Raw genomic sequence first — 26,673 nt, 5'->3', positions numbered from 1 at the left:
ATACCCTGATATCAGCATTAAAGGAGGTGAGAGAAGTCGTAGAAGTGTGAAAGGAAGGCAGAAGGTTGCTGTGTTTAGTCGGAACTAATCAGTGCCATAAAGGTCTAAATTTTTAGCAGATGGCTCAAACAAGACTGCCCTAGTGAAATTTTTAAGGATACATGGAGGAATTCAACTGTGAAGTAGAAACTAGATCTTGTAAAAGCTTTTTCTCAAGAATGCCACATGATCAGCTATGACCTTGATGGATCAATCGCTGTAAGCCAAATAGATAGTATGACACCAGACCAGGAGGAGGCAGATGTGTTATCACTTATCGCAAAGATAATGGAAGACAAACCCAGCTCAAAAGTTCTAGTCAAGTGCAAGGACACAGATGTTTTCCTAAGCTGTCTATCTCTAGTGGATGAGCTGCCATCACAAAATCTCATTTACTGCTGTGGTAAGAAGCAGTTGAGATATCTAAACAGGCTGTCTGTCTACTGTCCTCACACCCGAACGATGCAAATCACTGCTCGGGCTCCATGCTCTAAGTGGATGCGACAGTGTAAGCGCATTTTATTCCAACGGGAAGATAACTTTCTTCAAGCTGCTAAAGAACAATCTTGAATTCTGTAACACACTAAAATCTTTGGGAGCAGATTTTTAAATTGATGGTGCAATAAGATACTCTATTGAGACATTCATATGCAGATTATATGGTGAAGAGACAAATTCCATCAATGAAGCAAGGTATAAGATCTTCTGCTCACCGTCTCTCACATCACAACCAAACCTACCACTCACACTAGATAAGTTAATTAAATCTCCATATATCTAAGGCTGCCTATCAGGCCGCGATATGGAGAAGAGCCAAGCAAATCATCATCAATGCCCCATCCCCCCAGCAATATGGATGGTTTATGGAAGATGCAGAACTTAAAGCTAGATGGATAACACAACAACCAGCACCTCCTGATGTGCTCGTGGACATGTTTTGTCAATGCAAAACTGGGTGCCAGTCTCGTCGCTGTCAGTGCAACAATACAGATCTCAAGGGTACGGACATGTGCAGAAGCAGCTGCTGTAGCAATAAAAATAAAGAGGATGGAGATGAAAGTAGAAATGCAGAAGACCCAGGTGACTGTGAATTAGAAGGTTATTATTTGAGTGGTATTGTAACCGAAGGTGCACTTCATTTATGATTAGAATACATATGTGTCACATCGTATAAAAAACTGACTAATTGCGATTTCACTTGCATAATAAAGTACACGGTTCAACATAATAAGCATTAATGATGAATATATGTATACTAAATAGTTATATATACATGGTCTGAGTCTGTAAAAATACTTTTCATTTTGTTTTGCAGATCTGTAATGATATATGAGTTGCGGAATACCAAGGACAAACTGTAAAGCTGTCACAATATCACCCAAACTGGGAATACATAATATTATATAATACAGTTCTAATATTATAATATTTGAAGAATAAATATTTTGATATTATCAGAATTGATTCCAACTTAGATTATTGCTAATTATTTAGTATTTATATGCCATTTTCATTATTAAAATGTTGGTAGAAGCCCATGAAACATTACAGGCATTTATTTAATTAAAATAATATATTAATTAAATTGCTCAAAAATGAACAATTTAAGAGGTGTAGAAACCAGATATTTGAAATCAGCTCAAAATTCTGATCTAGATGCCACTCTTATCACATAGCCCACCTCCAAAAGGAATAAATCACTTTTTTGACAGCTTTTTGATGCCCTCCTGCTCTACTAATAGTTCCTTGGTTAACACGGTCCTAATAATTCGAAGGACATGCATATAAAAACCGGTTTGCAAGTTTTAGACCAAAGGTTACGTTTTACACGTTGCGTTGGGGCTAAATGCAGCGCTTGAAAGTTTTGCTTTGCCAAAAAATTGTTTGGATGCTAATATCAACTAGTTCAGCAGTGCAGAAAAAGAGTTGACGCCAGAAAACATTGTAGAAAGCATTGTGCAACTAGAACAGGGGTGGGCAACTTCTTTTGCATGAGGGCCGAATTCAGAAGTCAGCCAAAACAAAGGCCCATATGATCAAACCCTTTGGAAACTGTCAAACCATATCACTATATAGCTATACATGTATATAACATTAGTAGGGCAATAAGCACAACAAGGTTAATTTGTGATTCATATAACATTATATTTTTTTTATTGTACATTGAACACACATTTCAATTGTACACATATCACTGCTCATGAGAAGTTGCTGCGTTGTCGTAGTGACGTAGTGACGTAGTAGGTAGTTGCGTCATCAGTCATCAGTATTTCAGATCAGTGGGATAATTGAGGCTGTTTACTAGCTCCATATAATCCACCTCTATCTTGCTTACCGCTACAGTTATAAGCTGCTTAGTAGCCTATGCTGGTCAGTCCGAGCACTTCTGTACTTATTTTTTATGAACACCAGTTTACTGAACAGACATTCACACAAGAATGTGCTTCCAAATAAACTAAGCAGTTTTATGGCAACTTTTGACAGCAGAGGAAACTTCTCATAGACGATGAGCTGTGTTCAGAAGAGCGATGGTGCTTGGGTTCTGTTTTGCTCTCGAATACAGTTGTCCGACAAAAATTCACATAGCTCCAGTTCCATCTATGCTGGACTAACCTCCACCTAGCCTGTCTTGACAAACTGTTGTTTTTGCGAAGTTGTCCTCCGTTGAGCGGGCGAGCAACAGCTTGTCACAAGACGTACTGCACCTGATGCATCAGCTGCACTTATAAGGAGTTGTTCTCTTCCGTCTACGCGGCTTGGCTGCGATGTTATGTCGGTCGCTCCATTGGTAATCATAACGAATTTCACGCATAAACTTATGTAGAAAAAAATAAGAATACAACGTTTAACCAAAGACCAGTCTCTATAATAAACTTTAGTGGAACTTGAGAATAAAATAAATTAAAAATAAAATCAATAAGAACAAATAAAACTTGACTGATACAAAAATAGAAATAAAACTGACTGAACGCACAAATAACGACATGTTTAGTCGCTGTTGTTGCTTAAGTTCTCAAATTCTACTAAAGTTTACTGCAGTTAAACGTTCTTACGGGTATCTTATTTTTTCTATCTTATCTTTTTTCTATCTTATTTTTACATAAATTTTTGTGCGAAATCCATTATGATTACCAATGGAGCGACCGACAACATCGCAGCCAAGCCGCATAGACAGAAGAGAACAACCCCATTTCTGTGCAGCTGATGCATCAGGTGCAGTACGTCTTGTGACAAGCTGTTGTTGCTCGCCCGCTCGACGGGGGACAACTCCGCAAAAAATGACAGTTTGTCAAGACAGGCTAACCTCCACCATGAATGCATGCAATTGCCGTTTTCATTTGTGGTTTTTCTTATCATCGGGGCATGCAAATAAATCGATCAGGAAATTCAAATCGTTGAAAGCTTTGAAACGACGATTCATTTCATCGATAACATAAGCTATGAACGTTTGTGGTTTGACAATATCGACAATGTCAGGATCTTCCAATGTGTGCATAAAGCCTTTTAGCGTTGGAAAATAATCCAAATCATTAACAATATCATTATGGAATACTTCAAACTTACTTTGGTAAGCAGATATCGTTTGCCAAAGATGAATGACATCTTTTCCATCACCTTGCAGCTTGACATTCAGATCATTCAGGTAGCTGAAAAATTAAACTAGAAACGCCATGTCTACCATCTTCTGTTCAGATCGCAGAAGTTCCAAGAATGTGTTAGCTTCTTCTGTATCAATCTCACTAAGGAAGCTGTCCACCTCATTTCTGAGCATCCACACTCGACTCACAGCTTTGCCTCTGCTCAGCCACCTGCAAGTTGGCAAATTTAAATCATTAGTAGAAATTGAAACTGATATAGATATAATATAAGTGATTGTTTCACCAAATAACATAAGAACAACGTAAGAAATTCAGTTTCATGTGCTGTCAAGCTTTGTAACAAGATGCACATGACTTACATTCAATTTATATGCTTGCGTCTAACTTACCAGACATTATTGTGAGTAAGAAGCTCATCATATTCTGCCTCAGGTTTTGCAAGAAGGCTCTCAGCTGTTGATGGCGCAACGCTGACTTGTTTTTAAGATAATTTATCATTTCCATGATATTCAGCATAAGGTTCTTGTAGTCAGCATTAACTTAGAGCACAACATAGTCTTGTGAATTATGCTGTGGAATGGAACTACAGTAGGAGTAACATCCATGAGATGTTTTACAAAACCTGATTGTCTCCCGCTATCGCAGGCGCGCCATCAGTTGCTACTCCTATTATTTTATCCAGAGGTATATTATGAGTATCCACGATTGTCTTGAAAGCTTTGTAAATATCTTCACCTGTGGTACGATTGGTTAGTGGAATCAGGGACAAAAATTGTTCTTGGAACGCATTGTTGGCAAAGTATCGAACAAATATATACAAAGCTTTGCAACATCATTAATATCCGTACTTTCATTCAAAGCTATGGAAAAAGCAGTAAATTCTTTCAAGTCATTCACGACTTTCTCTGTTAGGTGCTCTGCAATAGTTTCAATTCGGTTGGTGGTACTTTTGCGTGAGAGCTGCACTCCTTGTATAGTCTCATGGATATCTTTTTTGTCAGGAAATAGTGTTTTAACAGTGTTCAGCATACATTCTTTGATGGTCTCGCTTTCACTACACGAAGCCATGGCTTTACTAAGAATATGAGCTACTTGGTAACTAGCAGCAGTGCATCTTTTCTGAATAGAAGTTACAGATTTCATCATATTCATCTGACCTGTAGCACTTGCTGTAACAACTCCTGTAGATGCTCCTTTTTTCTGACAATTCTAGTTGGATATCTTCCATCATAGTCTGAGTGGTTTGTATTGTAATGTCTGGCGAGGTTTGATTGCTTGTTTATAGATATTGCTTTAGAACAGGTTAGGCACACTGGTTTATTCGCTACTTCATGGAAGAAGAACTTCTCAGTCCAATCTGTATTGAATGATCTGTTTTTCCTGTCCACTGATGTCAAAGCCATGTTGTCAAATGTCTCTGGTTATATTCCAAAAATGAAAGCTAGGCAGTGTATAATGTGGAGAAATTTCTAGGCCATTTAGGGAAATCCCCAGAACAAATGTATGATTGATAGCGCAGTAACTCATATAAGGAATTTCAAATTTCCGATAGAAAATTTCTGCATTTGGAGAGAAGGAAAATAGTTAATCATCCATGTCTATATTGGTGCTACTACATTTGCGAATTGTCATGTTTGTACACATATTAAATTTTATTACAATAAAGTGATTTTTCACCAAACCTATGTCTATGCTGTGCTAATCAGAATGCATATAATTTTTTTACTTGTCTTTAAGGTTGACTTGCAATAAAATTCACATTACAGTTATTTGGTATCAAAAGATTCACCATGTCTTACTCTGTTGTGTTGTAGGTGCCAAATATGTGGAAATGTGATTACAAGCGCTTAAAAGCTCAAAAACGAAAAGCCGCCGTAGATTGGAATCTCTTTATTTCGATGACGTAGTCATGAAATTTGGTTATCGTCTTGTCACGTGATGTTCTCGCATGAATTGAAAGGCCAATAAAAAGCTCAATATAAAACTTATCGTAGCACTAGTTTATGACAAACACTTCGGGTTTTACCGAAGACCCCGTATCAATTATAGATGCTCGCTACTTTACAGTTTTGTTTCGGTTTGGTCTAATCGGCAAGTCGTAATCTAATCATGTGACCTAATACTTCGCAAATAATTTCTGCAGCACTTTTCGATTATCACAAATGACCAACAGGCTCGTCATGATTATCAGACAATGATATGTACTCCTTCAAGTTAAGGCTAAAAAATTAAACGAATTTTTACGGTAAGTTATAAGTTATCACTGCTAAAAGTGACAGCATTAAAATGACGGTAAAACAGACGCGTAAGAACAATAGACATAGTTTTATTGAATGCGTGAAGTACATTTGTGAAAATATTTCGACGAATAAGGTTGCATGAAAGTGTAAACAGAAACCATCTTTCACAGCTACGTCACATTTGAGCCGTTTTGGAAAGGGAATCCATTCTACAGCGGTCTCGTGTGGCTGCGATTTTCTGTTCGTTTTTGAGCTTTTAAGAGCTTGTAATCACCTTTCTACATATTTTGCACCTACAACACAACAGAGTGAGACATGGTCAATCTTTTCATATCAAATAACTATAATGTGAATTTTGTTGCAAGTCAACCTTTAAGCTTTAAAAGGGCCATTGAAAAATGGGCAAAGGACCACAGGTGGCCCTGGGGCCCCCAGTTTCCCACCCCTGAACTAGAAGATGTTCGTTCCATCGAAAGCAACTATCCAAACGCAGATATCCGAGCAAATGATGCAAATATTTTTGTTTCAAAAAGGTTAATTTTTGTTCCTGCATGTAATACAAGTATGGTTCGTTTATGTCACTTGCTCATGAATATATATTTGTATCACTTGATAGATTATTATTGTGCAGACTTATAAATATGCAGATTTATAGCATGTTATTCAATGGCATCCTTGCGGCTATCTTAACGTGGCTTACAACGGATCGATGCTCATAACTCTACTTCCATTGCACATAAAAAGCTAGTTTTGCTGCAAACTGTAGCAAACATATCAGTGAGTGTAAGAGCTTTTATTCAACAATGTTAAATGTAGATATAAAATAAAAATATGTCTTCAAATTCAGAATGAAATAAAAATTGAAAATGCCAACAAATTGCAAAGGAGGACACAGGCTATACTATTATCGCAGGTCAATTGCAAGCAATAGATATTAACTGGTAGAGATATCTCCCGGTTTCTTGATGCATATTTATTAGAAGATCTTTGACAAGTAAGAGGTAAGTTAGCAGATTTAATGCATCCAAAAGGTTTAATAAAAAAAAGTCCACTGAAAAAAGAGAGCAAAATACAGGCGGCATTTGCTTCGCCCGTAATAGCGCTAAATTTATCTTCCAAAAATTCTGCCGAGCTAGTTGAAAAATAGACCGCCAGCTTCTATTTTAACGCCGCCTCCAATTGACCACCACCATAGAGAAGAGGTTGAAAAATACAGTGCCGTGGTCTTTAATTAGAGGTTTTACAGAATACATATGCAGGTATGCTTATCTTTTATCTATATTTCTCAAAGTATGTCCATATGTATGCATTCCGGCTATAGCTAATAAAATTTTGGAATAAAGAATTCGTACCGAAGAAGATTTGATATCAGCTCCGACCATTGGCCAGTCCTACGCCCTACCCAATAGGCCACAGAAAATGAGTTGATAGCTTTCCGATATGAGTCACTCTATGGGAGCACATACCCAACGACTTTGCATACCACACATGGTGATTGCAGAAGTTATTGTCATTAGTTAGCGTATTAAAATTTTCCATTGGCAATCTGCCAGGCTAATAGGAAGTGGCGGGCAACTCTCATTGTTTATAAGGCAATTTTTAATACTCGGACAACGCCGGGTGGTACAGGTAGTATATACATATATAATTATACTAGCTGTGTATATACTATATATATAATTATATATACTATCTATATATTCGAAGTATCTGCTTTCCTCCAGCTATAGCTACTTATTTCCTAATATTAAAATTACGCAACCTGAAGGATTTGAACTCACAACAAATGCATTGACAAGTTTCTTAGCTGGGCGCTCTACTACTGAGCTAGAACAGCATATTGATAAAAGATGTTTTCATATACCGTATACCCCATGCGCTTGCCCCATTATTTTAGTGATGTGCCTATGCGTTACGATGCCCCTGTTGAATTATTATTTTCGTAAACTTCAATAACTATATCTGGGGTCAAGGCCAACCAACTCTTCTCACGCTGATAATTACATCGTCTCTGTATGGTTGTATTCAAAGCTTTGATGGATAGCTTATGGTGGAACAGTAACCTTATTTATACACACACACACTTCTATGCAAGAATTGTTATTATTAATTCTACATATTCAGGATATTTATTTTGTTTTCTCAGTTCGTATTAATTATATCATTACCAAATAGTCTTTTATTGTAATCGTAGCAAAACCGACTTAGTTTAGCTATTACTAATTAATTTATTATTTAGTAATAACTAATAATAGTAATTAACTTATTAATTTAGCTATTACTTAATTTAGCTATTACTTAATTTAGCCATTACTTAGTTTAGCTATTACTTAGTTTAGCTATTACTTAATTTAGCCATTACTTAATTTAGCTATTACTTAGTTTAGCCATTACTTAATTTAGCTATTACTTAATTTAGCTATTACTTAATTTAGCTATTACTTAGTTTAGCCATTACTTAATTTAGCTATTACTTAGTTTAGCCATTACTTAATTTAGCCATTACTTAATTTAACTATTACTTAATTTAGCCATTACTTAATTTAACTATTACTTAATTTAGTTATTACTTAATTTAGCTATTACTTGCTAATTATTTCACATTTACACCTAAACTTCTTTATAATTGTTTTATTTATTTTTAAATTATTTGACACGAAACATTTTCCTCATGATATGCAGTTTGAAAGTTACAGTTTGACAAAGTTTGACAACCTTTACAGTTGTTTTTATTTTCTCTCTTAATTTATTTCAATTACACAAAACACTTATCTCATAATACGTAGTTTGAAAGTTATAATGGCAAATGTTCTATTTTGAATACTAATCAATTTTCTGTCCAAAGACCTTTTTTATTACCCGGGCAACGCCGGGTAGCACAGCTAGTATTTAAATATGTATACATATATAAAACCTCTATTTGAACACCACCTCTAATAGAACTTCACTACATGAGAAGGTTGAAAAATATTGTGCCACCCTTTAATTGAACGCCACCTCTATTTGACTTCCACTTTGACATTCTTTGGTTTTACGAACCCATAATAGAAAGTGATCAGTAGAAAAGTGTCTACAGAATAGTGCTAACAATAACTCCGTAAATCAACAACAATTAATTCTTTCGTTGTTGCTGTAGTGATTGCCATGGTTTTAGTGACAGTTTACCTGAGGAGGATTGATCATTGCAATCATCAAAACTACACCCTGATTCTAATTTACTGAGGTCTAAATCCAATACATTGTGTTCAGATTCGTCCATAATGTGGCTTACAACCTGATATGAAGACTTCAGAATGTTTTAAAAGAAAGTTTCGACGAATCATGAGAATACTCTTCAGGAACACCACACTACGTAGTAGCAGCCATTGTTACGCCATATCAAAGTCTGTTTTCTAAATTTAAAGCGTTTCAGTTTTTTCCCGAAAAAACACCCTTGAAATAAGTAATACCTGTATTTGTTTAATATGTTTTACTCAAAGCAGTTCCTTGTTTAACTCGGTTTGATATTTTGACGTATGTTAAAAACCATTTGGGAAAAATGCTGAGGCCGACGGCATTAATGTTGCTCCTTCCAAAACAAAGTGCAAAATATTGGCAACATTAGCAATGCTTCGCCTATTAAAGGGTAATTTTATCCTCCCAAAATTCTGACAATTTAGTCAAAAAATATAGCACCACTCTTTGAACGTTCCCTCCAAAAAAGCGCCATTATAGGGGAATGGTTGAAAAATACAGTGCCGTGGTGTTTAAACAGATGTTTTATGGTATATATGTTTATATGTATACATATATACACAAGAAGGGGACAATGTAAATAATTCAATGGCATTGTCAATCAATCTCAACTTTTTATCTATCATTACTGCTGCCTGTGTGTAAAAATATACATTTTACACGATGTGTGCTATTTTGACTTTTATTATAATTTGTTCACATCACATTTGACCTACATGACCTATTCACGTTTTATGTAGCAAAGGCAATCTAAAGGTGAGAGAGCACAAAATACTAGGACCGTATGTTGATGGCCTCTCACTCCTAGCTGTTAACTCATATGCGGTAAGTTGCTATTAAATGTTTAAATGGAATTGTGTTCCCAGTTTGGTTACTTAATGCTTAAGGCAGTTGATTTGATATGTTCAACTGTGGTATATTTGATATGTTCAACTGTGTTATATTTGATATGTTCAACTGTGGTATATTTGATATTTTCAACTGTGGTATATTTGATATTTTCAACTGTGGTTTATTTGACATGTTCAACTGTGGTATATTTGATATGTTCAACTGTGGTATATTTGATATGTTCAACTGTGGTATATTTGATATTTTCAACTGGTATATTTGATATGTTCAACTGTGGTATATTTGATATGTTCAACTGTGGTATATTTGATATGTTCAACTGTGGTATATTTGATATTTTCAACTGTGGTATATTTGATATGTTCAACTGTGGTATATTTGATATGTTCAACTGTGGTATATTTGATATTTTCAACTGGTATATTTGATATGTTCAACTGTGGTATATTTGATATTTTCAACTGTGGTATATTTGATATGTTCAACTGTGGTATATTTGATATGTTCAACTGTGGTATATTTGATATGTTCAACTGTGGTATATTTGATATGTTCAACTGTGGTATATTTGATATGTTCAACTGTGGTATATTTGATATGTTCAACTGTGGTATATTTGATATGTTCAACTGTGGTATATTTGATATGTTCAACTGTGGTATATTTGATATGTTCAACTGTGGTATATTTGATATGTTCAACTGTGGTATATTTGATATGTTCAACTGTGGTATATTTGATATGTTCAACTGTGGTATATTTGATATGTTCAACTGTGGTATATTTGATATTTTCAACTGTGGTATATTTGATATGTTCAACTGTGGTATATTTGATATGTTCAACTGTGGTATATTTGATATGTTCAACTGTGGTATATTTGATATGTTCAACTGTGGTATATTTGATATGTTCAACTGTGGTATATTTGATATTTTCAACTGGTATATTTGATATGTTCAACTGTGGTATATTTGATATTTTCAACTGTGGTATATTTGATATGTTCAACTGTGGTATATTTGATATGTTCAACTGTGGTATATTTGATATGTTCAACTGTGGTATATTTGATATTTTCAACTGTGGTATATTTGATATTTTCAACTGTGGTATATTTGATATGTTCAACTGTGGTATATTTGATATTTTCAACTGTGGTATATTTGATATGTTCAACTGTGGTATATTTGATATGTTCAACTGTGGTATATTTGATATGTTCAACTGTGGTATATTTGATATGTTCAACTGTGGTATATTTGATATTTTCAACTGTGGTATATTTGATATGTTCAACTGTGGTATATTTGATATGTTCAACTGTGGTATATTTGATATTTTCAACTGTGGTATATTTGATATGTTCAACTGTGGTATATTTGATATGTTCAACTGTGGTATATTTGATATGTTCAACTGTGGTATATTTGATATGTTCAACTGTGGTATATTTGATATTTTCAACTGTGGTATATTTGATATGTTCAACTGTGTTATATTTGATATTTTCAACTGTGGTATATTTGATATGTTCAACTGTGGTATATTTGATATTTTCAACTGGTATATTTGATATGTTCAACTGTGGTATATTTGATATGTTCAACTGTGTTATATTTGATATGTTCAACTGTGGTATATTTGATATGTTCAACTGTGGTATATTTGATATGTTCAACTGTGGTATATTTGATATTTTCAACTGGTATATTTGATATGTTCAACTGTGGTATATTTGATATGTTCAACTGTGTTATATTTGATATGTTCAACTGTGGTATATTTGATATTTTCAACTGTGGTATATTTGATATTTTCAACTGTGGTATATTTGATATTTTCAACTGGTATATTTGATATGTTCAACTGTGGTATATTTGATATTTTCAACTGGTATATTTGATATGTTCAACTGTGGTATATTTGATATGTTCAACTGTGTTATATTTGATATGTTCAACTGTGGTATATTTGATATTTTCAACTGTGGTATATTTGATATTTTCAACTGTGGTTTATTTGACATGTTCAACTGTGGTATATTTGATATGTTCAACTGTGGTATATTTGATATGTTCAACTGTGGTATATTTGATATGTTCAACTGTGGTATATTTGATATGTTCAACTGTGGTATATTTGATATGTTCAACTGTGGTATATTTGATATGTTCAACTGTGGTATATTTGATATGTTCAACTGTGGTATATTTGATATGTTCAACTGTGGTATATTTGATATTTTCAACTGTGGTATATTTGATATGTTCAACTGTGGTTTATTTGACATGTTCAACTGTGGTATATTTGATATGTTCAACTGTGGTATATTTGATATTTTCAACTGTGGTATATTTGATATTTTCAACTGTGGTATATTTGATATGTTCAACTGTGGTATATTTGATATGTTCAACTGTGGTATATTTGATATGTTCAACTGTGGTATATTTGATATGTTCAACTGTGGTATATTTGATATGTTCAACTGTGGTATATTTGATATGTTCAACTGTGGTATATTTGATATTTTCAACTGTGGTTTATTTGACATGTTCAACTGTGGTATATTTGCATTATCAAGTTACAGGATGATTTTCTTTACAAACAATGTCCAACTTAACATCCAAATACATGATATGCTGGTTGGCGTTTTAATTATTTCTGTTTGCGATACAGGATATAGAGAATCTCATGGTTGAAGGAAACAAGTCGAGGACTGTTGCTGCCACCAACATGAACAGTGAAAGTAGCAGATCTCACGCTGTCTTCACCATTAAACTTACACAAACACTACATGACAAGGCCAGCGGGGTGAGTGATTCACTGACATTGTACAGCAGGACTAATGGAAATTGTTACACAGCGATATTATGTGACCAATGGGAAGCTATGAGTTGAGTCATACCCATATATAATATCATCATACCCCGATATATCATCATATCCAGATATATCATCATCCCCAGATATATCATCATATCCAGATATATCATCATATCCAGGTATATCATCATACCCAGATATATCATTATACCCAGATATATCATTATACCAAGATATATCATTATACCCAGATATATCATTATACCCAGATATATCATCATATCCAGATATGTCATCATACCCAGATATATCATCATATTCAAATATGTCATCATACCCAGATATACCATCATATCCAGATATGTCATCATATCCAGATATATCATCATATCCAGATATATCATCATATTCAGATATATCATCACTGTATCATACTTTGTATTGAGATTTAAACCTGTGGCGTGACTGTTGCTCCTATGGTCATCTCAATTAACAGCTATCTAACTGCACGTGCTTGTCTTGCGGGTAGGTTTCCGGTGAGAGAGTGTCAAAGATGAGTCTGGTTGATTTAGCTGGATCAGAGAGAGTCACTAAAACAGGAGCCATCGGAGAGAGGCTAAAGGAAGGCAGTAATATTAACAAGTGGGTTGCAAGAGAGGTTAAAGCTGTTTGTCATTGATTCACCTACAGCTATGTATATCAGTGACTAGGGAATGCGATCCAAACATTCATATATTGTATATTCATATTTTGTATCTATACTTAAACAGCGCATATAACTGGATATATAACTGGATATATAACTGCACATATAACTGTACATATAACTGTACATATAACTGTACATATAACTGTACATATAACTGCACAAATAACTGCACATATAGCTGCACATATAACTGCACATATAACTGCACATATAACTGCACATATAACTGCACATATAACTGCACATATAACTGGATATATAACTGGATATACAACTGGATATACAACTGGATATACAACTGGATATACTACTGGATATACTACTGGATATACTACTGGATATACTACTGGATATATAACTGGATATATAACTGGATATATGACTGGATATATAACTGCACATATAACTGGATATATAACTGTACATACAATTGCATATATAACTGCACATATAACTGCATATATAACTGCTTATATAACTGGATATATAACTGGATATATAACTGGATATATAACTGCACATATAACTGCACATATAACTGTACATATAACTGTACATACAACTGTACATATAACTGTACATATAACTGTACATATAACTGTAAATATAACTGCACATATAACTGTTCATATAACTGTACATATAACTGCACATATAACTGTACATAAAACTGCACATGAAACTGGATATATAACTGCACATACCTAGGGAATTGGCAAAGACTAGCTTTCCATAGTCATACTTGAACCACACATGGTTTGCACGTGTGCTTGCGTAGTATTGCTCTAGCTGTTAGTGACTCGCTATACATTGTCTCTCATTCTCTAGGTCTCTCACCACCCTCGGTCTTGTCATCAAGGCTCTAGCTGTTACTGACTCGCTATACATTGTCTCTCATTCTCTAGGTCTCTCACCACCCTCGGTCTTGTCATCAAGGCTCTAGCTGTTAGTGACTCGCTATACATTGTCTCTCATTCTCTAGGTCTCTCACCACCCTCGGTCTTGTCATCAAGGCTCTCGCTGAGTCATCCAGTTCGAGTAAAACTAAGAAGTCCAACTTTGTGCCATACAGAGACTCGGTGCTGACCTGGCTGCTCAAGGTAGACATAGCTTAACAATGATCTCTTAATTACTGGCTACTCAAGGTAGACATACCGTAACAATGATCTCTTAATTACTGGCTGTTCAAGGTAGACATACTGTAACAATGATCTCCTAAAGGTTTACTCGCAACAAAATTCACATTGCAGTTATTTGGGATCAAAAGTTTCACCTTGTCGACTTACTCTGCTGTGTTGTAAGTGCAAAATATGTGTAAATATGATTGTGATTTGTGATTATGTGAAATGTGATTAACTGTTCGTTTTTGAGTTTTTAAGAGCTGGTAATCACATTTACACATATTTTGCACCTACAACACAGCAGAGTAAGACATGGTGAACCTTTTGATACCAAATAACTGTAATGTGAATTTTGTTGCAAGTAAACCTTTAATGATGTGATTGCGTCAAATTTTAGTTGATTGTAACAACGTATTGATTTTTTTCCATTACATTTTAGTTGGTATGTTGTTTTAGGCCATCTTATTTTCATGATGTTTAAACAATAAAATCTACATAATTTTATCGCGGTAAAACGCATACACAAAAGATAGGCCCAGACTTGCTCCAAATGATTTACGTATATAGTGAAACAGTCTGTCTCTATCTCTTGTATTCACATCGACTATTGCGATAAAAGCCTAGTCCTACGCGACTCTATTGGCATATATTTTATTTTGTATTTGCTCATGATTGCGAGGATAAAATTTTAAATCTAGTTACAGATACATTATTATAAATGTCTCAAACGCCTCAAAGAAGGGAAATTAACAATTCGTTTATTTTTTACTAAATGCTGTGTAAGCATTTGAGTACCGACTACGATTCTGACATTCTACGGTAATTAGGTCGTCGAATTAACTTATTTCATTGCGGCCTTTGTTTTAGCGAAGTTCTCAGTGGCTACCCACACCAGAGACTATTTACTAAATAAAATAAGCAAGTCGCGTCTTTGAAAAGAATAAGTTTGAATATATGACGAAACCAATTGCATCCCTAAAACTAAAAAAGTCATGTATAGTCAACATTATCATTATTAGTATCAGTTTGTAAAAAGTTTACTGGTCACATTTGATTAGTTACTTCAAGTACAAAGCTAATGATTTTATGAGTTGACCGAAATAGTGAATGCCAAACAACATCAATTTTTTTGAAATCAATTAACCCGCCTGGTTCTGGAACAAGGTTAATACAGCCATGCTTGCACCTAGACTCACCTGTTTTCACTTTTGAGCTCATTATTCGGTCCGTTGGAATTAAGTCCAGCTATGCAAAAGTACCTGTCAATACAGCTCTGATTACACTTCGTAAATCCATCTATCAGACAATATTTCAGCACAGGTGGCAATGAGGCTGTTATGTATTCAATATGTTCAGCAAATCATGTTTTGTTTATCTTCAACAATTTTATTTTATATTTAACACTTGTTCATCAATCTAAGCCACTATATTGCTAGATGCTATAGATTAATTAAGAAGCCGTTAATTTAACAATCAACATCGTTTATTTTGTAACAAGAACTCACTGTGCATCCATATCACGCACGCATGCACAGGAAGATACATTATAGTCTCAAACAGAGAAATACAATCTGAATGTAAACACAACGGTATATATATATAGGAGACTCAAAGTTAAATAGAAAAATGGAGTTATCCTCTGCAGCATACCGCTGCTGACTCCTGTCAGCTCTAACCATAAACTGTCTGCCTCACTCTTTAACCACATGATACTCGGAAAACTCTGACTCACCTTTGCTGGAACTAGCAGCATCGTTACAATTCTGTTGTTCATCAATAAAATGTGTCGATGCAGTAATTCAGTAAATTAATGATGTCAATTAAATCAGTAAATTCAAATGTTGATGCGTGATCTAATAATTGAGTAAAATCCCTAGCGATGAGAGTCTTCGCGTTCACAGACAACTCGTTTTACGAGCGATAACATTCATTATGACCTATATAAAAATTTCGAGCTGATGATTGGCTAAAAAAAAGAGATCTTATATTCAGTGTTCGAAATGGGGGGGGGGGTGCACAGGGGTACGGCGTACCCCTAAGAAGAATTAGGGGGGGGGGTAATCCCTAAGACGCGTACCCCCTCCTATAAAGTTGCTCATATCTTATTAAATGCGGTAACACCGGAATGAAGTGAAATATTCACACAACGTTTTTTCCTTTTCTTTCCGAACTTATATTAGCTCGAGTTCATTACACCGAAAACAGTTCGCGGTTTTGGAACGAAAGAATCACTCTACTAATCTTTAATTTCTTCAGTCAATTTTTTGCTTATTATAGCGGACCAACTAGATTGTTTTGTTAAAAACCTGAGAACCGATCAGTTTTCTGTCAACCGACACAATCGACGGGACCCTGTGTCGACCGCCCTGCGGAACTCTCGAATAGCTTAAGATTAATCATTGCTTAAATTCTTCTCTTGTGTTTTGGATGGTAATTTTGAATAAATTCTTGCTTATTATACTAGTTTTTTTCAATTCATAATGAAACAGCATGGGCCAATAGATAGCTCCTTTAAAGGTGAATAAGAATTAGTGACTGTCATGAATTTAGAATCTGTATTTTAAAAAATAGTGAGTGACTGAGCTTATCATATAATAATATTCATGGTGGCTTGGAGATAGGACTGTCTTGTGTCTGGGGTCTATGTGGACTGTCCATAGGGTTTTTTGACTCACTCACATCACAACCTGGAGTCTCCATAGTCATAGAGCACACAGGTTGTGCAGCTAAGCCCACTTTTAATTTCTTACTGAACACAACACAGGGTTTTAAGTTATGGAAAACAGCATAATTTAGGGGCATTCATGCTAAAAAAATTTCCGGGCAAGTACCCCCCGGACCCCCCTCTACTGAGAGGGTGCAGCGCCCTTTTCAGACTCACCCTGTGAGCGGCGAGCAGGGCCGTTGGCCCTGGACCCTACCCTCCTGGCATCACTCCCCTCCTGGCATCTTGGGGGTGCCCTCCTGGCACCCCCAAGAATCTCTCTCCACTTCAGACACTGCTTATATTTATCGCTCGTTAATTCTTTTCACACGTATCACTCGTTACTTGGCGAAAGAAGCACCCGCTGGAATCTGAGCTTTTTAAAAGATGGCCTCATTCAAACGCATATATCTCTGGACAGGGTTAGTCTACAAAGACAAAAATGACATCAAATTGTAGCTGATGTTTTAGCCTTTTATTGGTCTTATTTTCATTTGATTGATTTTTTTTATGCAATCACATCTTTAATGAATTCTCATATTATATTAGTTTCACTACATGTTAAATGTAACCTTTTATTTACATCATATTCCCAGAAAAAAAATTTTCTTGTAAAAAGCCCTTAGATTTGGAAATTTGCAGTGTTTTTAGGCCTATGGTATCTAAAGGAATACAGTATTTGTAGGCGAACTGTATCTGTTTGCACTGTGTAGCATCTGTAAGTGTGCAATATCTGTAAGTGTACAGTATCTGTAAGTATACAGTATTTGTAAGTATACAGTATCTGTAAGTGTACGGTATCTGTAAGTGTACAGTATCTGTAAGGGTAGGGTGTCTGCACCTTGCTAATACAGCTGATGGTTTGTTGCCTTGTTCCTTTGATCGGCAGTCTTAGAGCCAGTGTACGAGGGTTATGGAGTTGTGTTTGTGTGACTTAGGACAATCTGGGAGGCAACAGCAAGACAGTCATGATAGCAACAGTCTCTCCAGCTGCTGACAATTATGAGGAGACACTTTCAACCCTCAGGTACGCTGACAGCGCCAAAAGAATAGTGAATAGAGCTGTTGTGAATGAAGACCCGAATGCTAAGATTATCAGGGAGTTGAGAAGTGAAGTAGAGACGCTGAAACTTCAACTAGTCGCTGCCGAGGTATGTGACGCTTCCTTACTGGCACCTATATCGGGATAAGTACACCCCGATGATTTTCCTTGAGAACAATGTATGTTTTCTATAGAGATTCACACATTTAAATGGGTATTGTTCATGTATGGCATGACAAAATACTAGTTCCACGCACAGAATAAGGCATACTTCACACATGCTAATGTATTCTGGGTAACTATTCACTATCGTAAAGTTGCAGACGTGTTTAGATATACACACATAGAGTGCGAAGGTTCTTAGACTTACTTTAGTGGTGTGCAAAATTATCGCAACCCGATATCTGCTGTTGATTAATTGATCTTCTTGGCTCATATTCATATCTCAGCTTAGCTCTAAGTACATAGACTTACATAGACTTACATAGACTTACATAGACTTACATAGACTTACATAGACTTACAAGCCTAGAGTCTACTCTTTTCATCTAATTGAATGGCGATCTTTAGTTATTTGCCTACAAATGGTTCCAACTTAAACAGAGCTCCAATCCCAAAACTCAGAACAAGTTTGTCAATTATTGCTCATGTTGGAAAACTCTAGTTGCGCTACAGAGGATGCAGGACAAACAGACAAAGCATCTGTTTAAGTTAACAACATTGCAGAAATATCTCAAAGCTAAAAGTTGACTATAAATTTGGGCTCAAACCATTTCAAAGTTTGTTTGCAACACGAGACATGTGTCAGGTTTTTGTTGAATAAAAACAATAGAGTTTAAATATATAGTTGCAATTGCATATTTGCGCTGCTCACAAATTCTGGATACAAATGATATACTTATAGAGTTGTTTAGTTCTGGTGATTGTCAGCACAACAACCTTAAATGAAACTTAACATCTGTCATATTGTTACCATAATTTTGTACACCGCTCTATATACATCCTTTGACTAGTGCCACAATCACAGAGTTGTTTACTGTGAAACAGCTATGCTCGAGCTATACCAAAGATCTACATGTAGAAACCATAGAATTAATTGCACGTATAGCTGTAACATATAGTGCCATGTTACAGTCTGTGTTATTCTACGACAGAGCATGAAAGCACCTGACTTGCAAGAGAAACTACAGGAGTCTGAGAAGTTGATTGAAGAGTTGAGTAAAACATGGGAAGAGAAGCTTGAAAAAACAGAACGAATCCACAAGGTAGTATTTGAATCTAACTCTTGGATCAATGGCTATGGGATGTGTTCTTGAAATACGCTTGCAAGATCTTTGATTTATTCTGATCTTGAATATCAGCTTTGAAAGTCTTGCACCAGTTGCAAATAGATGAGTAACATATGAAAGTCTTGCACCAGTTGCAGGTAGATGAGTAACATATGAAAGTCTTGCACCAGTTGCAGGTAGATGAGTAACATGTGAAAGTCTTGCACCAGTTGCAGGTAGATGAGCAGCATGTGAAAGTCTTGCACCAGTTGCAGGTAGATGAGTAACATATGAAAGTCTTGCATCAGTTGCAGGTAGATGAGTAACATATGAAAGTCTTGCACCAGTTGCAAGTAGATGAGTAGCATATGAAAGTCTTGCACCAGTTGCAAGTAGATGAGTAACATATGAAAGTCTTGCACCAGTTGCAGGTAGATGAGTAGCATATGAAAGTCTTGCACCAGTTGCAGGTAGATGAGTAACATATGAAAGTCTTGCACCAGTTGCAGGTAGATGAGTAACATGTGAAAGTCTTGCATCAGTTGCAGGTAGATGAGTAACATATGAAAGTCTTGCACCAGTTGCAAGTAGATGAGTAACATATGAAAGTCTTGCACCAGTTGCAGGTAGATGAGTAACATATGAAAGTCTTGCACCAGTTGCAGGTAGATGAGTAGCATATGAAAGTCTTGCATCAGTTGCAGGTAGATGAGTAACATATGACAGCCTTGCACCAGTTGCAGGTAGATGAGCAGCATGTGAAAGTCTTGCACCAGTTGCAGGTAGATGAGTAACATATGACAGTCTTGCACCAGTTGCAGGTAGATGAGTAACATATGAAAGTCTTGCACCAGTTGCAAGTAGATGAGTAGCATATGAAAGTCTTGCACCAGTTGCAGGTAGATAAGTAACATGTGAAAGTCTTGCACCAGTTGCAGGTAGATGAGCAGCATGTGAAAGTCTTGCATCAGTTGCAGGTAGATGAGTAACATATGAAAGTCTTGCACCAGTTGCAGGTAGATGAGCAGCATGTGAAAGTCTTGCACCAGTTGCAGGTAGATGAGTAACATATGACAGTCTTGCACCAGTTGCAGGTAGATGAGTAACATGTGAAAGTCTTGCACCAGTTGCAAGTAGATGAGTAGCATATGAAAGTCTTGCACCAGTTGCAGGTAGATGAGTAACATGTGAAAGTCTTGCACCAGTTGCAGGTAGATGAGCAGCATGTGAAAGTCTTGCATCAGTTGCAGGTAGATGAGTAACATATGAAAGTCTTGCACCAGTTGCAGGTAGATGAGTAACATATGAAAGTCTTGCACCAGTTGCAGGTAGATGAGCAGCATGTGAAAGTCTTGCATCAGTTGCAGGTAGATGAGTAACATATGAAAGTCTTGCACCAGTTGCAAGTAGATGAGTAACATATGAAAGTCTTGCATCAGTTGCAGGTAGATGAGTAACATATGAAAGTCTTGCACCAGTTGCAGGTAGATGAGCAGCATGTGAAAGTCTTGCATCAGTTGCAGGTAGATGAGTAACATATGAAAGTCTTGCACCAGTTGCAGGTAGATGAGTAGCATATGAAAGTCTTGCACCAGTTGCAAGTAGATGAGTAACATATGAAAGTCTTGCACCAGTTGCAGGTAGATGAGTAACATATGAAAGTCTTGCACCAGTTGCAGGTAGATGAGCAGCATGTGAAAGTCTTGCACCAGTTGCAAGTAGATGAGTAGCATATGAAAGTCTTGCACCAGTTGCAGGTAAATGAGTAACATGTTAAAGTCTTGCATCAGTTGCAGGTAAATGAGTAACATATGAAAGTCTTGCACCAGTTGCAGGTAGATGAGTAACATGTGAAAGTCTTGCACCAGTTGCAGGTAGATGAGCAGCATGTGAAAGTCTTGCACCAGTTGCAAGTAGATGAGTAACATGTGAAAGTCTTGCACCAGTTGCAGGTAGATGAGTAACATATGAAAGTCTTGCACCAGTTGCAAGTAGATGAGTAGCATATGAAAGTCTTGCACCAGTTGCAGGTAGATGAGTAACATATGACAGCCTTGCACCAGTTGCAAGTAGATGAGTAACATATGACAGTCTTGCACCAGTTGCAGGTAGATGAGTAACATGTGAAAGTCTTGCACCAGTTGCAGGTAGATGAGTAACATATGAAAGTCTTGCACCAGTTGCAAGTAGATGAGTAACATATGAAAGTCTTGCACCAGTTGCAAGTAGGTGAGTAACATATGACAGCCTTGCACCAGTTGCAAGTAGATGAGTAACATATGACAGTCTTGCACCAGTTGCAGGTAGATGAGTAACATGTGAAAGTCTTGCACCAGTTGCAGGTAGATGAGTAACATATGAAAGTCTTGCACCAGTTGCAGGTAGATGAGTAACATGTGAAAGTCTTGCACCAGTTGCAGGTAGATGAGTAACATATGAAAGTCTTGCACCAGTTGCAGGTAGATGAGTAACATATGAAAGTCTTGCACCAGTTGCAGGTAGATGAGCAGCATGTGAAAGTCTTGCATCAGTTGCAGGTAAATGAGTAACATGTGAATGTCTTGCACCAGTTGCAGGTAGATGAGTAACATGTGAAAGTCTTGCACCAGTTGCAGGTAGATGAGCAGCATGTGAAAGTCTTGCATCAGTTGCAGGTAGATGAGTAACATATGAAAGTCTTGCACCAGTTGCAGGTAGATGAGCAGCATGTGAAAGTCTTGCACCAGTTGCAGGTAGATGAGTAACATATGACAGTCTTGCACCAGTTGCAGGTAGATGAGTAACATGTGAAAGTCTTGCACCAGTTGCAAGTAGATGAGTAACATATGAAAGTCTTGCACCAGTTGCAGGTAGATGAGTAACATGTGAAAGTCTTGCACCAGTTGCAAGTAGATGAGTAACATATGACAGCCTTGCACCAGTTGCAAGTAGATGAGTAACATATGAAAGTCTTGCACCAGTTGCAGGTAGATGAGTAACATGTTAAAGTCTTGCATCAGTTGCAAGTAGATGAGTAGCATATGAAAGTCTTGCACCAGTTGCAGGTAGATAAGTAACATGTGAAAGTCTTGCACCAGTTGCAGGTAGATGAGTAACATATGAAAGTCTTGCACCAGTTGCAAGTAGATGAGTAACATATGAAAGTCTTGCACCAGTTGCAAGTAGATGAGTAACATATGACAGCCTTGCACCAGTTGCGAGTAGATGAGTAACATATGACAGTCTTGCACCAGTTGCAGGTAGATGAGTAACATGTGAAAGTCTTGCACCAGTTGCAGGTAGATGAGTAACATATGAAAGTCTTGCACCAGTTGCAAGTAGATGAGTAACATATGAAAGTCTTGCACCAGTTGCAGGTAGATGAGTAACATGTTAAAGTCTTGCATCAGTTGCAGGTAGATGAGTAACATATGAAAGTCTTGCACCAGTTGCAGGTAGATGAGTAGCATATGAAAGTCTTGCACCAGTTGCAAGTAGATGAGTAACATATGAAAGTCTTGCACCAGTTGCAGGTAGATGAGTAACATATGAAAGTCTTGCACCAGTTGCAGGTAGATGAGTAACATATGAAAGTCTTGCACCAGTTGCAGGTAGATGAGTAACATATGAAAGTCTTGCACCAGTTGCAGGTAGATGAGCAGCATATGACAGTCTTGCATCAGTCGCAAGTAGATGAGTAACATATGAAAGTCTTGCATCAGTTGCAAGTAGATGAGTAACATGTGAAAGTCTTGCACCAGTTGCAAGTAGATGAGTAACATGTGAATGTCTTGCATCAGTTGCAGGTAGATGAGTAACATATGACAGCCTTGCACCAGTTGCAAGTAGATGAGTAACATATGACAGCCTTGCACCAGTTGCAAGTAGATGAGTAACACGTGAAAGTCTTGCACCAGTTGCAGGTGGATGAGTAACATATGAAAGTCAATCTGTCTAAATGTGTATAATGCAGACTTTAGCGTGTATCGTAACAGGTATATTGGGCAGCTCTATAGGAGTCCTACTTCTACCTGAGTGATATCTGGATTAAATGTTAGTGATTTGCTATATGCAATCAGATATAAACTGTTATGTTGTATATGGCTGCACGCTACCTTATGCCAGGGTTGGCTCGGTTGGAACCCGGTCTAAACCAGCCCGAAAAAACCGGTTTTTCATTATTTTATGTGAAAACATAATATTTTAAGCTTCTAGTGGTTCATGTGCAGTAGAATTGCAATTATACATGTATGTAATTATCAGTTGTGGAAGTTCATTTAGGACACAGTAGTAAATTGATGGCAGAGCTCAAGTTGAAACTACATGAAATCCTAGCACAACACTGAATTAGTGAATTTCATTTTCAATTGGTTTTATCAAGTGATATGATGATCTCTTTACGGATGAAATATAAAAACCATGTGAAATATACTAATCCAATCATCGTCTCTAATAATGAATGAATACTTTCTCAAGTCTGGCCAGTGAGAAAGGATTACTTACAATTAGAAATTAAAACAATAAAATCTTTTTGGGCAAAAGGTTTAAGTTTTCAAACTAATATTTCATTTATTGGGCACAAGCCAAAGTAGTTGGATTGTTAGAATTCACTTTATCAAGTTTTTTGTGTTTTGAAAAGTTAAAGTTGTGCCTCGAATTTCCAACTTGCCACGCAAACAGGATCCCATTTGGCAGTTTTTCACTTGAACTGCAAAAGGCAAAGGTTTTAAGGCAAAATGTAATAGGTGTGCTGTCGTAACGCGAGGTCACGCAGATAGGTTTAAAGCTCACGTAGCAAAACATCAAGCTGAAAACACCAATTTAGACAGTGATGTTAATATTCAGGTGATAGAAGTTGAGTCATCTGCCACTGCTCCAAACACTAGCAATGCATCTGCATTATGCTCTGCTCTACACTACCACATGACTAATCACTTGGATTAAAGTTCCTGCTTATACATAGAGCTGTATATAAAATATTCACTTTATGTGATAAGATTTCTGCTCTGTATTTCATCGATCATGTTTGATTTAAGACTCATTCTGAAATTTCCATATGTTTTCTCTATTTTTTCCCATGACAGCTCCCACAGTACCATCTTTAACATATGATTCCACATGTGTATGTTCAATATTCAATCGTGCAGCTATAGTAAGTGATGTTAATTAGACTTAAAATTGCAAAAACCTTGGTAAAATTATACAAAAACCATGAAAACCGGTTTAAACCATAAAAACCGGTTTAAACCATAAAAACCGGTTTAAACCATAAAAACCGGTTTAAACAAAAAAATCCTGGTTTTTTCGGTATTTTCATAAAAACCGCGGTTTTTTCCAACCTTGCCTTTTGCACACCTTGGTATCATATCGTGATAAATGCCACCATATATACATATTGATGTCATGTCATGCTATATGTCACCATACATGTATGTTCACCTTGATATTAGGCCTATGTCATGCTATATGCTATCACCCATACTATTGTCTCTTGGTATCCTGTTTCTGTTACAGGAGCGACACCAAGCTTTAGAAAGCATGGGAGTCTCTGTTGAAACATCGGGTATCAAAGTGGATAGCGAAAAGTGCTATCTAGTCAATCTAAATGCAGATCCTAGTCTAAATGAGCTCCTGGTATGTCTGAGAATACAACCTCTGATGAGATGACAACCCCTGTGTAATTTCATGCAGTCGTAGCCTGCTTAACATTTGCACCATGCATGAACCGAAACATGCGATGTTTAGTTACCCAGTGAACTACTTAGGATGAAGATTTAAATAAATAACTAGATTAAACTAGATAAGTTTGAATGATTGCTAGTAAAATTGATAGGTCTAGTGGTGTTGTGATATTCAAGTGTTATAAGTTGTCTGCTCTAGTTTTGAGTTACCGTAAAACCTCTAATTAAATGTCATGGCACTCTATTTTTCAACCCTTCTTTTGTAGTGGCGGTCAATGGGAGACGGCGTTCAAATAGAGGCTGGCGGTGTATTTTTTAAATGGCTCGTCAGAGTTTTGGGAAAATAAATTTAGCCCTTTTTCGGTTGAAGCAAACGTCGCCTATATTTTGTCCTCTTTCCGGTGGACCAATATTAAATACTTTGAATGCAATAAATCTGCTAACTTACCTCGAACTTGTCAAAGATCCCTTAATGAATGTTCATCGAGAAACTGAGAAATATCTCTACCAGTTGATAGCTATTACTTGAAATTGACTAGCGATAATATTATAGCCTGTGTTCTTTTTTGCAATTTGTTAGAGCTTTCAATTTTGATTTCATTCTACATTTGAAGCCATATTTTTATTTTGTATCTATATTTAACAATGTTGCATAAAAACTCATTGCACTCATTAATATGTTTGCTACAGTTAATAGCCAGAACTAGCTTTTGATGTGCAATAGAAGAGGAGTTATGAGCGGCGATCCATTGTAAGATCAGATTACCGGAATGATGTCATCAAGTGATATGATATAAATCTGCAAATTTATAAGTTGTATAATGATATTCAATCAAATGCTACAAATTTATATTCATGAACAAGTGACATAAAAAAAACCATACTAATATTACAGGCAGAAACAAAACTTAACATGTTTGAAACAAAAATATTTGCATCATTTGCTAGGATAGCTGCATTCTGATTGTTGCTTTTGATGGAACGAACGTCTTCAATTTATCCAATACCTTCCACAGTGTCAGCTGACCTCAACTCTTTTCTGCACTGCTGAACTAGTCGATATTAGTGTTCAAACAAGTTTTTGGCAGAGCAAAACTTTTACACGATGCATTTAGCACAAATAAAACGCGTAAAAGTTTTGCACGCTAAACGTAACCTTTGGTTCAAAACTTGCAAACCATTTGTTATAGGCATTACGTGTACTTCGAAGTATCAATACCGCGTTAAACAAAGAACTATTATTAGCCTAAGACAGTTATTGATTATTTCTATGGTGTTGCTTTTAAAGTTTTAACGAAAAAAAGCGAAAGTTTTTGAAGTTGGACGACGAGAGAATTGATTGTTATTAATGCAAACGATTCATTATTAATGTGATT

General features: G+C 36.2%; 1 protein-coding gene across 4 annotated transcripts in view; it reads left to right on the top strand.

Moving 5' to 3' along the window:
* The window catches only part of LOC137388862 (kinesin-like protein KIF13A), a 136,948-nt gene that overhangs the window by 38,683 nt on the left and 71,592 nt on the right, over positions 1-26,673 (top strand). For 3 of the 4 annotated variants that reach the window (XM_068075330.1, XM_068075329.1, XM_068075332.1), the window contains 7 exons: positions 9,853-9,937; positions 12,647-12,781; positions 13,323-13,435; positions 14,485-14,602; positions 18,266-18,478; positions 19,524-19,634; positions 25,131-25,250. In XM_068075330.1, coding sequence (XP_067931431.1) covers positions 9,853-9,937; positions 12,647-12,781; positions 13,323-13,435; positions 14,485-14,602; positions 18,266-18,478; positions 19,524-19,634; positions 25,131-25,250 — 895 coding nt within the window. The remainder of the gene's footprint in view (positions 1-9,852; positions 9,938-12,646; positions 12,782-13,322; positions 13,436-14,484; positions 14,603-18,265; positions 18,479-19,523; positions 19,635-25,130; positions 25,251-26,673) is intronic. The other variant, XM_068075331.1, reaches the window with a different exon arrangement.

The sequence above is a fragment of the Watersipora subatra genome, chromosome 2, assembly GCF_963576615.1.
Source record: "Watersipora subatra chromosome 2, tzWatSuba1.1, whole genome shotgun sequence".
In the NCBI taxonomy this organism is placed as follows: Eukaryota; Metazoa; Bryozoa; class Gymnolaemata; order Cheilostomatida; family Watersiporidae; genus Watersipora; species Watersipora subatra.
Note: the sequence above shows the minus strand (reverse complement) of the source record. Positions and strands in the feature narration are given on the sequence as shown.